Consider the following 13,689-nt stretch of genomic DNA (forward strand, 5'->3'; position numbering starts at 1 on the left):
TTTCTGCAGTCAGGCTATGTTTGCGCAGTCAGGAATCCCTGCCCTTTGGTCGCAGCGGGGACCCCACTCCACCCAAAGCGCTGCCCACTGTTGTACGCACGGTAATTCCGGATGTGTTCATTGAACAAATGCGGAATCACCTCATCGTATTCATAGACTGTGTTATTTATCTTGCGGAGACTGAGCGTCTCCGCAAGATAAATAGACATGCTGCGGTCTATAAAGACGCGCCGCATGTCCGGTTATGCAGGGCCACCGGATGCAGCCCTGCACGCATTCATAAAATCCCCTCCACTATGTTGTAACATCTGGACACTCCGGATTGGACGCTGCTGCTGTACGCAGCGTCCAATCCGCAGCAAAAACTGAAGAAATCTGGACAGTGGAAACATACCCTTAGAGATTAGATAGCTAGAGAGTAGTGATGAGCGAACATGCTCAGGTAGTCTCTGAGTATTTTGGGCATGCTCGTAGATTATGTTTGTGTCCACGTAGCTGCATTTTTTGCGGCTGCTAGACAGCCTGAATACATGTGGGGATTCCCTAACAAACAGGCAACCCCTGCATGTGTTTAGGTTGTCTAACAGCCGCAAATCATGCAGCTATGGGGACACAAACATAATCTATGAGCACGCCCAAGATACCATGCTCACTATATAATGCTCCATACAGTATAATGGGCACCACAGAGTGCTCCATACATAATGAGCCGCATATATTGCTCCATACGGAATTGACCCCGTATAATACTCCATACAGTATAGTGAGCCACATATAATTCTCCACACAGTATATGATGGGCCCCAGCTATTGCTCCATATATAATGGGCCTCATATAATGCTCCATACAGTATATTATCGGCCCCATACAGTATACTGAGTCCCATATATTGCTCCATACAGAATGGGCCCATATAATACTCCTTACAAAAGGGTCCCATAAAATACTCCATACAGAATGGGTCCCATATAATGCTCCAAAAATAATTGGCCCCATATAATGCTCTATATATAATTGGCCATATAAAATGCTCCATATATATAATTAGTCCCATAAGATGCTTCATATATTATTGGCCCCATATACTGCTCCATATTGAATTGGCCCCATATAATGTTCCCTATAGAATTGGCTTCATAAGATGCCCCCTATATTATTGGCCCCATAAGATGCTCCATATAGAATTAGCCCCATATAATGCTCCATATATGGGCCCCTTCTGATGGTCCCCATATATTGCTCCAAATATAAAAAAAATGAAATACTCACCTCTCGTTGCTTGTCGCTGCTCTGCTCTGGACTCCTCAGCGTCGGCGTCTTCCTGCTCTCTGTGCAGCGACTGCTCAGGCAGAGGGCGCACACTGGTGACGTCATTGCGCCCTCTGACCTGAACGTCACAGAGGATGGAAGACACTGCAGCGCTGGAACCGGGAGAGGTAAGTATTGCAAGTGTCGGGGCCCGGAGCAGGCGGGGGGTCCACTCGCGGGGGCCGGCACTATAGCGCGCCAGTGTCCCCGACAGCGAGTGGGCCCCCTGCCTGTTCAGGGCCAGCCCTCCATAGTGGAACAACATATTCGGTTATTTCTACGCCCATTGGCTCCAATGACGGTCGGAGAATATTGCAAATACAATATTTGCTGCTGATCATAATCGGAACTGAATTTTGAAAAGTTCGCTCAACTCTACTAAAAAGGCCATTTAAGTTTAGTATGTATGAAATGGTTTCTTATCAGTAGCACCTCGGATGCGCAATACTCACGCTGAATGGTATGTGAGACCTTAGACTCTTTAACATAAAGATGGACCACCACTCCTGGGCCAGTGCTTTGTGTTTGCCCCCCAGGCTAAAATTTGCCAGTCAGCCCCTGGACACAAGCCAGGGTATGATGCCCCTCTGGGTGGCTACACAAGACAGAGACCAGGGTACAAAGCCCCACTGGGTGGCTACACAGGACAAGACCAGGGTACAACGCCCCCCTGGGCGGCAGACAAGAAAGAGTAACCGAGACAGGACCTGGCACCTCAGCAGCTAAGAACTGACTGAGGGAGTAAGTTGCACAGGCCCAGAGCACAGGGTGGAGCTGCATTATATACAGGAGGCCTCTTGGTAATTGGTCAGGAACTGATTAGACAGATGCACCTGATTCCTATAAGAACCAGAGAGTTCAGGCGCAGGCCCCCTATACACATAGCCATGAGGCATGCAGAGAGCAGAGACACAGAACATGGAGCTGGCATGAAACAGAAACCACATCATGGCCTGGAGCAGTGGGTAAGATAGTGTGAGAGATGTGAGGCCATGCTGTGATGCCAGCAGAGTTGTTACAATAATTTTGGTGTCATTCTCAAAAATTTTGGCCATGACTGTATATGAATCACAGATATTCAAACCGAAAATGTTTATTGTACTCGCTTATCTAGCGGTATTTATTCCAAAGCGCTTTACAGATCTAATTTCCAATCAGTATGTCTTTGGAGTGTGGAAACCCACGCAAACATGGGTAGAACATAAAAAACTCCTTGCTGATGTTTTCCATCATAACTATAACAAGGATATATGTCCAAGGACACCCAATGGTATTCACAGATGGCAAGCTGTTACGGGCCATATTATTTATTTATTTCGCTCACTTATATAGCGCCATTATCATCACTTTCCCCATTGGGGCTCACAGTCTAGATTCCCTATCAATATGTCTTTGGCATATGGGAGGAAACCCGAGAGTTCCCACACAAACACGGGGAGAACATACAAACTTATTGCAGTTGTTGTCCTTGGTGGGATTTGAACTCAGGACCCCAGTACTGCAAAGCTGCAGTGCTAACCACTGAGCCACTGTGCTATGAATTAAATCTCTTAGACCCATACACAAGTATGATTTTACAGAAAGGCAATTAAGCTGCGTGAGATAAGTGTTGGTTACACATAGTGCTTGGTGTCCATTTGGGCTGAGTCTGCTAAGATGCCGAGTAAACAATAACATAAAGAGATGAACTGGAATATAAATTGTAGGTGCATGTTCACACTTGGCCACTAAACAGACAACCCCATGATAAAAACATAATAAGCAAATACCCTGCAGTAAATAAATAGCAATAATGCATGAAAATATTGGGTGCACAGTTAACATAATTTTGATTAAAAAAAATGTAAGAGCCATCCCACCAAGTTGTGAGTATTATGTGTGACTTTGCCTGTATTTGTGCCAAGCATATATATGCGAGATGAGATATGTCTGCCATTATAAAGTGACAGCTTTCCTGGGAAACCCCTATGCATTAAACTGTCTTTGTGGAGAATGACTGAGTATGTGACCAGCAGAACTCAGCTCATTAGATGGACCTATACATTGCTATAGACTCTGACCACTAGTTAGCCCTGTACTAAGAAAATGTCAGAACTTTTAACTGAATTTACCAGCCTTAAAATTGCAAATACATATTTTTTATGATCTATACAGGGGATGTGATATATAATTGCCCACACATCCCTTCAGTAATAACATTTAGGAATCCAGAGTTTAAGGGTACCGTCACACAGTGGCATTTTGATCGCTACGACGGCACGATCCGTGACGCTCCAGCATCGTAACAATATCGCTCCAGCGTCGTAGACTGCTGTCACACTTTGCAATGTACGACGCTGGAGCGATAATTTCATGACGTATGTGCGATGTAGAAGCCGTTGGTTACTATGCGCACATCGTATACAATATCGTGCACACCTTTGTTACACCATGCGATCATGCCGCCACAGCGGGACACTAGACGACGAAAGAAAGTTTCAAACGATCTACTACGATGTACGATTCTCAGCGGGGTCCCTGATCGCAGGAGTGTGTCAGACACAGCGAGATCGCTGGAACGTCACGGATATATCGCTGGAACGTCACAAATCGTGCCGTCGTAGCGATCAAAATGCCACTGTGTGACGGTACCCTAAGTTTAGAATAGCCAGGCAATCCTTTCCCAATATTATTTATGACTAAAGACTAATCCAATCCAACCTTAAATTACAATATTAGTATATAATGTAACTGAGTATGTGCAGGCTAGTGATGTCACTTACCATTGGTTACACACATCTCATTAATCAGATAACCTCTGATGATGGTGCCCCATTGAAGATCAAGATAACACTTCGCACTCAATGCCTTAGCCAGACACAGGTATTGTGATTAAATGCCGCACACCAAGGAGTGGACGTAGTATATTTGCCCCATAAGATGTCTCTTTTGGTTTTATAACTTATATGAATATATATATATATATATATACTAGCTATTGAACCCGTTCTACGCCCGGGTGGCGAGCATTTATATTGGTATATGGTCTCCATCCTGGTATGTGCTGCTCCATCCTGCGCCCCCATCCTGTCATGTGCTGCACCCATCCTGCACCTCCATTCTGACATGTGCTGCACCCATCCTGCGCCTCCATTCTGTCATGTGCTGCTTCCATCCTGCGCCCCCGTTCTGTCATGTGCTGCTGCCATCCTGCGCCCCCGTTCTGTCATGTGCTGCTCCCATCCTGCGCCCCCGTTCTGTCATGTGCTTCTCCCATCCTGCGCCCCCGATCTGTCACGTGCTGCTCCCATCCTGCGCCCCCGTTCTGTCATGTGCTGCTCCCATCCTGCGCCCCCGATCTGTCATGTGCTGCTCCCATCCTGCGCCCCCGTTCTGTCATGTGCTGCTCCCATCCTGCGCCACCGTTCTTTAATTTGCTGCTCCCATCCATATGCCCCATACGCTGCTCCATAAAGGTTTATGGCCCCCATAAAATGCTCCATAGTATATGCCCCGTACACTGCTACATAAAGGTTGATGGCCCCCATAAGATGCTCCATAGTATATGCCCCCGTACACTGCTCCATAAAGGTTTATGGCCCCCATAAGATGCTCCATAGTATATGCCCCCGTACACTGCTCCATAAAGGTTTATGGCCCCCATAAGATGCTCCATAGTGTATGCCCCGTACGCTGTTCCATAAAGGTTTATGGCCCCCATAAGATGCTCCATGGTATATGCCCCCGTACACTGCTCCATTATGGTTTATGGCCCCATAAGATGCTCCATAGTATATGCCCCCGTACACTGCTCCATAAAGGTTTATGGCCCCCATAAGATGCTCCATAGTGTATGCCCCGTACGCTGTTCCATAAAGGTTTATGGCCCCCATAAGATGCTCCATGGTATATGCCCCGTACACTGCTTCATTATGGTTTATGGCCCCCATAAGATGCTCCATGGTATATGCCCCGTAAACTGCTTCATTATGGTTTATGGCCCCCATAAGATGCTCCATAGTGTATGCCCCGTACGCTGTTCCATAAAGGTTTATGGCCCCCATAAGATGCTCCATACTATATGCCCCCGTACACTGCTCCATTATGGTTTATGGCCCCATAAGATGCTCCATTATGGTATATGCCCCGTATGCTGCTGCAATATATATATATATATATATATATATATATATAAAAAAACATACTCCCCTATCGTCGCTGTGCGCCGAGTGCTGGGGGGCCTGAGCAGGCGGGGACACCGGCACGCTGTGGGGGTCAGGTGCCGGTATCGCCGCCAGCTCAGGCCCCCCAGCACTTACTATATTCATCTGGCCCCGTTCCACCGCTGCGCATTAAGCGCGTCATCGCGCCCTCTGAACTGAAGGTCACAGGCCGAGGACCGGGAAGATGGCAGCGGTGGAACGGGGCCAGGTGAATATAGCCGATACTCACCCTCCTGGCGGTCCCTGCTTCTCTGTTGGATATCGCGGTGTGCGTTCAGTGTTAACGCTTACCGCGATCTCCTGGGAGTGTCACTCTGTGAGGCCCAGACTGCGCCGGCGCTTGCGCAGTCTATAAAGGCTTCGGACAGAGTGACGCTCACAGTGTTATATTATAGATATATATATTTTTTTAAGTTCATATTGTTGCATGCGATTTGCTGTTCATAGTTTGGAAATACATATGATCTCGTGACAAGCTTGATCAGTCAGATTTTATAACCTCAGGGACCTGCCAAAGTAGCTGTGACACCCAGACACCAAATTTTGAGAGTGCCCACAAACCCTTCTACTATATAACACTAATAAATAGCATGTGGATAAGGAGGGTGTGGGGGTAAGTACATTACTTATTCTGTATTGCTGCCCAGGAGCTTCCAGGTCCACCTATGTAATGTTATGGACTAGTTAAAACCCTGAATACAAAGACCGTAGGGCTTGTAATATAGGCGTCCCAGAAGCAGCTATGCAAAAGCGACTTTCCCACCCTTTGCAAGCATATGATAAGTTTTATTCAAAGCTATTTTTTTATTGGGTAGTATACCATCAGTGCTATAGTGCTCCCATTATGACTGTTGACTATCAATGGTCCCCTTCATGCCCAATGAGTGTGTATACAACACTATCTCACATCAGATGAACATAAAATTACTCCAGGGAAGGGGGGGTACTGGAGTCCATTTGCCCCAAAGTTTGGCAATTTTTTAATAAGTCGCAATCAGCTAAAAACATTTAGGCTATGTGCACACGATGAGGAATGGGGTGCAGAATTTTCTACACCAAATCCGCATCTCCTGGCAGAATCCGCAGGTGCAGATTTTGTGCGGAAAAGCTGCGGAATTGTTGCGGAATTTGTGCGGATTTTACCCCTGCGGATTTCTATCATGGAAGGGTCCAAATCCACTGCAGTTCCGCACAAAAGAAGTGAGATGCACTTATTTTCATTCCGCGCCATTAGCACAGGTTTTTTGTTCCCCAATTGATTTACATTGTACTGTAAATCACATTGCAAAACTGCAGCATTTCTGCACGGAAAAATCTGCTGCGGATCCGCACCAATTCTGCATCATGTGCATAGCCTTAGAAACCCTAAACCTCGTCCACAATTGTAAACTAAAAAAACACATAAAATAAACTTCAAAAAAGGCACAAGATAAAAAAAAGACACGTGAAAAACACGCAAAAAGTATATAAAAAAGTGTAAATACGATAATGAATTGTGCCCTTAGACCCACCATCTGCAAACAACTGTTTCGGGGTTCTTGCACACTGCTCACGTAGCCGACCAGTTTCCCACTTTGCACTGAAACAGCTGTCTGCAGATGGGTGTCTTCCTTTTAGCTATACTATCAAAAAAGGCACAAGATAAAAAAAAAGACACGTGAAAAACACGCAAAAAGTATATAAAAAAGTGTAAATACGATAATGAATTGTGCCCTTAGACCCACCATCTGCAAACAACTGTTTCGGGGTTCTTGCACACTGCTCACGTAGCCGACCAGTTTCCCACTTTGCACTGAAACAGCTGTCTGCAGATGGGTGTCTTCCTTTTAGCTATACTATCTATTGAGTTCTCAGAAAACCTAATTACAAACTTTTTCACAAGAAAAAGCTGTGGGCAGCCATGATTTCCTATATAGTGAACATTCAGGGGAGCTGTAGTTACCTGGTGCCCATTTCATTGAGTGGATAACCATGTGACACCAGATCCCCATGGGATTACATCTGCTTGTAAATGTTTCCATTTATAATAACTTTATATTTCTATTAAATGTAAAGGGGTTGACCACTACTCTGCCAATCCCAGCTCAATCACTGTTTCACCACAGGTATAATAGCATCTATACTTGCCTTTGGTGCCATTGACGTTCCAACGATGTTAGCACTTGCTCTCCCGTGGTTTGCGTGACATTATTATGTCATGCGAACCCTGCAGCCAAATCAGTGCTGGCTTCACTCTGTTACGCACGTAATTGACAGCCGGAGGAAGTGAGAGAGCAGCCGCAGCGCAGCTCTGTCTTCCTCTTGATGTCTGGCAGGCATGGTACTGCATAAGGAATGTGCCTCTGACTGTGGAGCCCATATGACAAAATGCCAATAAAATAAAGTCAGTGCACAATTCCCCCCTTGCACCACTCCCCTTGGTGATGCACTAATTGGGATGCCCCTGCCGGCCAAGCCCTTTAAGGAGTTCTAATAACCAATGCTATTAGCCAATGCAAAAGAAAAGAAAAGCAATTGCTCTTGAACTGCAGTATCATATATGTATATAGTTTATAAGTGCATTTGGTTAGATATATATTATATATACAAAAATAAATGTTGCCATAACTGTCTCCTTCATTTTAGGAAGAATTTGTACATGTTGTAGATGAGAAATTGAGTGAAGAGGAGTCACTGAGACGGGAGATAGAAACGTACAAGGTATGTGGCTCATTGTTATTAATGAAGACTTATCATTTGGTGTGGGGTTATATATTATTGTCTTTCTATGCTGGGTTAGGCCTCTTTCACACTTCCGTCTTTGTAGTTCCGTCGAGATACGTCGTTTTTTGAGAAAACAGGATCCTGCATTTTCTCATAGACTTCTATTAGCGACGTATCGCGAAACGTTTCGTCCGTCGTGCACTGGATCCTGTGTAATTTGACGGCCCGTCATTTGCAAAAAAACGTTCAAAGGAACGTTTTTTGTCTGCAGTGGAAAAACGTGCCAGGACGCCTCCTGCGTCATACGTCGTTCCACAGAATGGGAGCCTATGGACACAGGATCCTGCGGTCACAGTGTAACGCAGGAATCCAGTGACAGATCCTGTTTTTACATTTGAGCATGCCTGGAAGCATTTTCCAACCCGGGGGAAAAAAAAATCTCTCCTCTCTCTCGTCTCCCCAGAAATTTCTCCATTGAAATTCAGGCAAGAACACAAACGACGCATCCGTCAAAACACTGGATGCGTTAGGCTTCTTTCACACTAGCGTCGGAATCTCCCCGTCGCAATGCGTCAGGGAGAGATTCCGACGCTAGCGTTTAATGCATTGCACAATTGAGGCAGCGGATGCATTTCTCCGGCGCATCCGCTGCCCCATTGTAAGGTGCGGGGAGGTGGGGGCGGAGTTCCGGCCGCGCATGCGCGGTCGGAAAAAGCGGTCCGTCAGGAGCAAAAAACGTTACATGTAGCGTTTTTTGCTCCCGACGGTCCGCCAAAGCACGACGCATCCGTCGCTCGACGGATGCGACGTGTGGCAATCCGTCGCAAATGCGTCGTCAATGCAAGTCTATGGGGAAAAAACGCATCCTGCAAGCACTTTTGCAGGATGCGTTTTTTCTGCAAAACGACGCATTGTGACGGATTGCAGAAAACGCTAGTGTGAAAGTAGCCTTACACACGTTTTTCACAATTTTTACAACGTACGTCGATCCATCGGAACAACGCATTACGACGCCCGCCAGAAGACGGAAGTGTGAAACAAGACTTACAGGTCCTGTATTTCGGGTAATGGCCAGAGAACACATAGTGTCCATCATCAGGTTGTAGACCATTGTTTACAGATGTCTATACATTGGCACAGCGGGCACTTATCCCCAAGCGTGGGCTGTGAAATTTCTGTTCTACAAACCTTACTCACCATTGTGGAGGAGGGTAGCTACACCTAGCAGATGTGGATTACCTAATCAGGTAGCATTCAGGGACTTCACTCCCACCTCCATTTATGGCCGCATTGTCCTACCCTGTAAACACAATGAAGACACCATCTCCTGCCTGGGGGATGGTGGAGAAATTCCCGGAAGCTCCTTAAACTCTTACAGCTGACTGCAGCCTTCAGTATCATATTCTCCTAATCACACAGTTGTCATATCTAGTATGTTACAGCATTCCCAGATATGACGCATTGCTTGCATTACTCACTCAAGTGCAACTGATAGGGAATAGCAAAAACAGAAACTGCTATATATCAGTCATAATGCCGTTATCTCTAATGATTGTCTCCATAGTCAGGGAAAAGATCCAAGAAACTCTGTATATACTGTAGAATGTATGTAGAAGAATTTGTATATATGAATAGGTTGTGATTGCCTAGAAATTGAGTTGTCTGACTATATGGACATTCAGAGATATATCAGGGATTATCCTGCACTGGCATACACCCCAAGACTGCACATCTGAGTGCAGTGAGAAACTTGACTACTCAGTAGTTTTGCTCCTTTCTTCACATATAGATACATACTGTTAGGTCATTGCCGCATTTTAGGAGCCACAATATTTATTACACAGTATTCTTCAGCACCGTACCTTGCTTGATTGCAGGATAAGATGTATTTGGCACTGGAAGCATTTTGGGATACATCTCGGGAGCGGGCACCGACAGAAGAGGCCTCTGTGCAAGAACAGCTTATGGGCCATTTGCAGTCCAATAGCTCATCATAATACACAATTCCACCTGCTTTTGAGTTGGACGTGGCCCCCTTAGGCCCCTTTCACATCAGTTTTTTGCCATCAGGCACCATCCGGCGAATTTTCAAAAAAATGGATCTGGCAAAAGTTGCCGCCGAATCCGTTTTTTCTCATAGACTTGTATGAGCGACGGATTGCGAAGGATGGCCACACGTTTCATCCGCTTTTCACAGGATTCGTAGAAAATTCGTTTTCCGTCAGCCAGAGAAAATGGACAGAGGAACGTTTTTGTGTCCGTCAAGAAAACAGACAGCGACGGATCCGTTGCCACTAGTGTTGAGCGATACCTTCCGATATTTGAAAGTATCGGTATCGGATGGTATCGGCCGATACCGGCAAAATATCGGATCTCGCCGATACCCGATACCAATGCAAGATGCAAGTCAATGGGACACAAATATCGGAAGGTATCCTGGATGGTTCCCAGGGTCTGAAGGAGAGGAAACTCTCCTTCAGGCCCTGGCATCCATATTAATGTAAAAAATAAAGAATAAAAATAATAAATATGGATATACTCACCCCTCCGAAGGACCCTGGCTGTCACCGCCGCGAGCGTCTGCCTCCGTTTCCGAGAATTGCAGAGAGTGAAGGACCTTCGATGACATCGCGGTCAGGTGACCGGTCACCTGACCGCTCACGTGACCGCAACGTCATCAAAGGTCCTTCACTCTCTGCAATTCTCAGGAACGGAGGCAGACGCTCGCGGCGGTGACAGCCAGGGTTCGTCGGAGGGGTGAGAATATCCATATTTATTATTTTTATTCTTTATTTTTTACATTAATATGGATCCCAGGGCCTGAAGGAGAATTTCCTCTCCTCCAGACCCTGGGAACCATACGCACCGCATATTCCGATTTCCGATATCACAAAAATATCGGAACTTGGTATCGGAATTCCGATGCAGCAAATATCGGCCGGTACCCGATACTTGCAGTATCGGAATGCTCAACACTAGTTTCCGCCCGTCGTTTGCTTTAATGGAACCCTATGGTGCCGGATCCGTCAAATGATGGAATCCGTTGACGGATTCTGTTTATTTAAACTAAGCATGTGTTTTCCATTCTGGGTTCTCTCTCTCTCTGCATAGGTTATATCAATGGTATGTCCGCCCCTGAAAGATATTACTTATCAACCAACTTTATTTCTTTATCCCCTTAAGGAGTTAATAAAAAAACTGCAATTCTGTGTGTATGCATATATGGGCCATAACATTTTCATTTTTTACCACTTTTTGTTTCATTTTTTTAAGCGGAAATAAAGGTAACAATGCCATAAGTGTTTGTGCTAAATCTTACGACGTTCACTGGGCAGGATAAACAATGATGTAGTATTTTCAAATGATTCTTGTGGCAATACCAAACGTATGTCATTTTTAAAGGACATTTATTTGTTGTAGATCAATTTTGATATCAGGAATCTGGGATTGTGGAGAGGTTTTTTTTTTTTTTTTTTTTTTAAGGATGTTTTTCTTAACATTTTTCAGATTACAAAAACAATGTATATAAACAAAGGAAATAGGGTGATAAATGTTTTTCCTTTTTTTAAAATAATAAAAAAAATATATATTTGTTACTCCCAAGGGTGCGGATACCTCTGACAAACCACTAATGTGCTGCAGGCACTATTGACAGCGGAATAGGAGTGGTTAAATTACTAGGATGGGTATTCTCACTAATCCTAGCAGTCACAGCAGGAGTCCGGCTGTGTAGATCAGGCTCGTGCAGTTGATTGGTGCAGAAACTATACCGTGCAAGTAGCATGACATACATTTCTATCATGTAGCACAAAGTGATGAGCTCATATGGGATATAGTTCATGTAAAATCAAGCGACAGGTTGGTTTTTGTTTGCCACCTGTTGCCTAGGTTACCACCACCTCTGCAGTCTGTAAGCTATGACCTCTCTCATAAGCAAGGAGTACAGTCCTTACAAGCTCTTTGCTATAGAGCTAGCAAGCACTGCTCTAAAGCTGGCCAGCTCTGACAAGCTGCCCTGCGATTCTCTGATGCTCAGGAGACAAAACTGTCTGTGCTTCCAGCATTGGAAACATCACAACTCGGACCAGCAGCTCATCATGCCGTTGACCCGAATTGTCAATCATCATGTGCTGTGTCAAATAATGAAGGGTACATACACATTTGGTGGTTACACAGACCAAGGACACAGAGTGAGAATACACTGAGCTTTGCAATATAATTTTACCAATCCTTGGAAGGGAAACTGTGGTGCCCTACTACACATGCAGCCATGGATGGTACAGTATATGCTCTGTAGGCAGCCATCTGAGGATGTGTGGCGTGAGGCCATGCGGATTAGAGAGGATCCACAGAATAAAGGAGCTGCATCGCTAAGTGAAAAAGCCCATTCACGTCGTCTCTTTCACAGTGCAAATCCAATTCCAGAAATTTCATGCTCACATGTGTTTCTGCTCTGGGGTTTTGTTTTTTTGCACTTTTTTTTTTTCATTAAATGAATATAAAAATGTGTTAATGTCACATGTTAACATACCAAACCAAGTGAATGGGTCAGTGTTGCAATACGGGATCAGTGCTATGTAAGAGGTAGGAAAGGAGGTCCTTCGCTTAAACACTTTATTCCTCCTGGACTGATTTTTCACTTTCAACTCATGGGTAAAATCTGTATTCCGCAAAGACAGATTTTCGACATTCCTGAGATACCGTGGTGAACAGTTGGAGCTTTTCCATTTCTACAGAGGAGGTAGAAAGAAAATCATTCTACTGCAACTTGACTCCATAGAACTTTGTGCACCGTCATCTCATATTAATGGTACAGTACATATTCACTGCAGATAGATTTTACCAGAGTTGAAGATTGAGGTTTTTAGATGACTAACATTTTAGTGTCTGTATCAAGCTAAAAAGATCCAAACGCCTTCTGGTTTAACTGCACTAAACTTAGAGCACCATTCACCCCGTAATGATACAAGATGGATGTAGTTGGAATACGTATGCTGTAGTGTGGTCACATACTCGGACACCAATGTCAGAGGTGTGAAACCGGCCTTAGGTTGTTTTAATACACTATATTTTTACACTTGCAGTACTAGACCAATACGATGAGCGATGTTTGCTACACAACTTCTTTAAAAAGGGGTTGGTCACCTTTTGGAGCAATATTTTGGTATATATTTTTCAATGGATGTATTTTGGGCTAAATATAATTTTTGCGATTGGGTTTCATTACAAATTTCACTTTACCTGGCTTTGTTCCTCAGAACATTCAAATTTAAAGTAGTCGTTGGCCATAAATCAGCTCAGAAAAGATCTCTATATGTTGCAGAATTTCCTTTTACACTGTCAGAACAAACTCAGACACAAATTCTAGGGTAGAGAGGTCGGCCATTTGCTCTGCAGCTTTCCTCACAGACTTCTGTCCATACAATGGATTCTGGTGGAGGGACATGTCACCAGACCGGTCTATTAGCATATTAC

General features: G+C 44.7%; 1 protein-coding gene across 1 annotated transcript in view; it reads left to right on the plus strand.

The window, feature by feature from the left end:
- The window catches only part of IFI35 (interferon induced protein 35), a 118,467-nt gene that overhangs the window by 64,155 nt on the left and 40,623 nt on the right, over positions 1 to 13,689 (plus strand). Inside the window, exon 3 of the mRNA XM_069751882.1 lies at positions 8,137 to 8,211. Coding sequence (XP_069607983.1) covers positions 8,137 to 8,211 — 75 coding nt within the window. The remainder of the gene's footprint in view (positions 1 to 8,136; positions 8,212 to 13,689) is intronic.

Source organism: Ranitomeya imitator, chromosome 2 (genome assembly GCF_032444005.1).
Source record: "Ranitomeya imitator isolate aRanImi1 chromosome 2, aRanImi1.pri, whole genome shotgun sequence".
In the NCBI taxonomy this organism is placed as follows: Eukaryota; Metazoa; Chordata; class Amphibia; order Anura; family Dendrobatidae; genus Ranitomeya; species Ranitomeya imitator.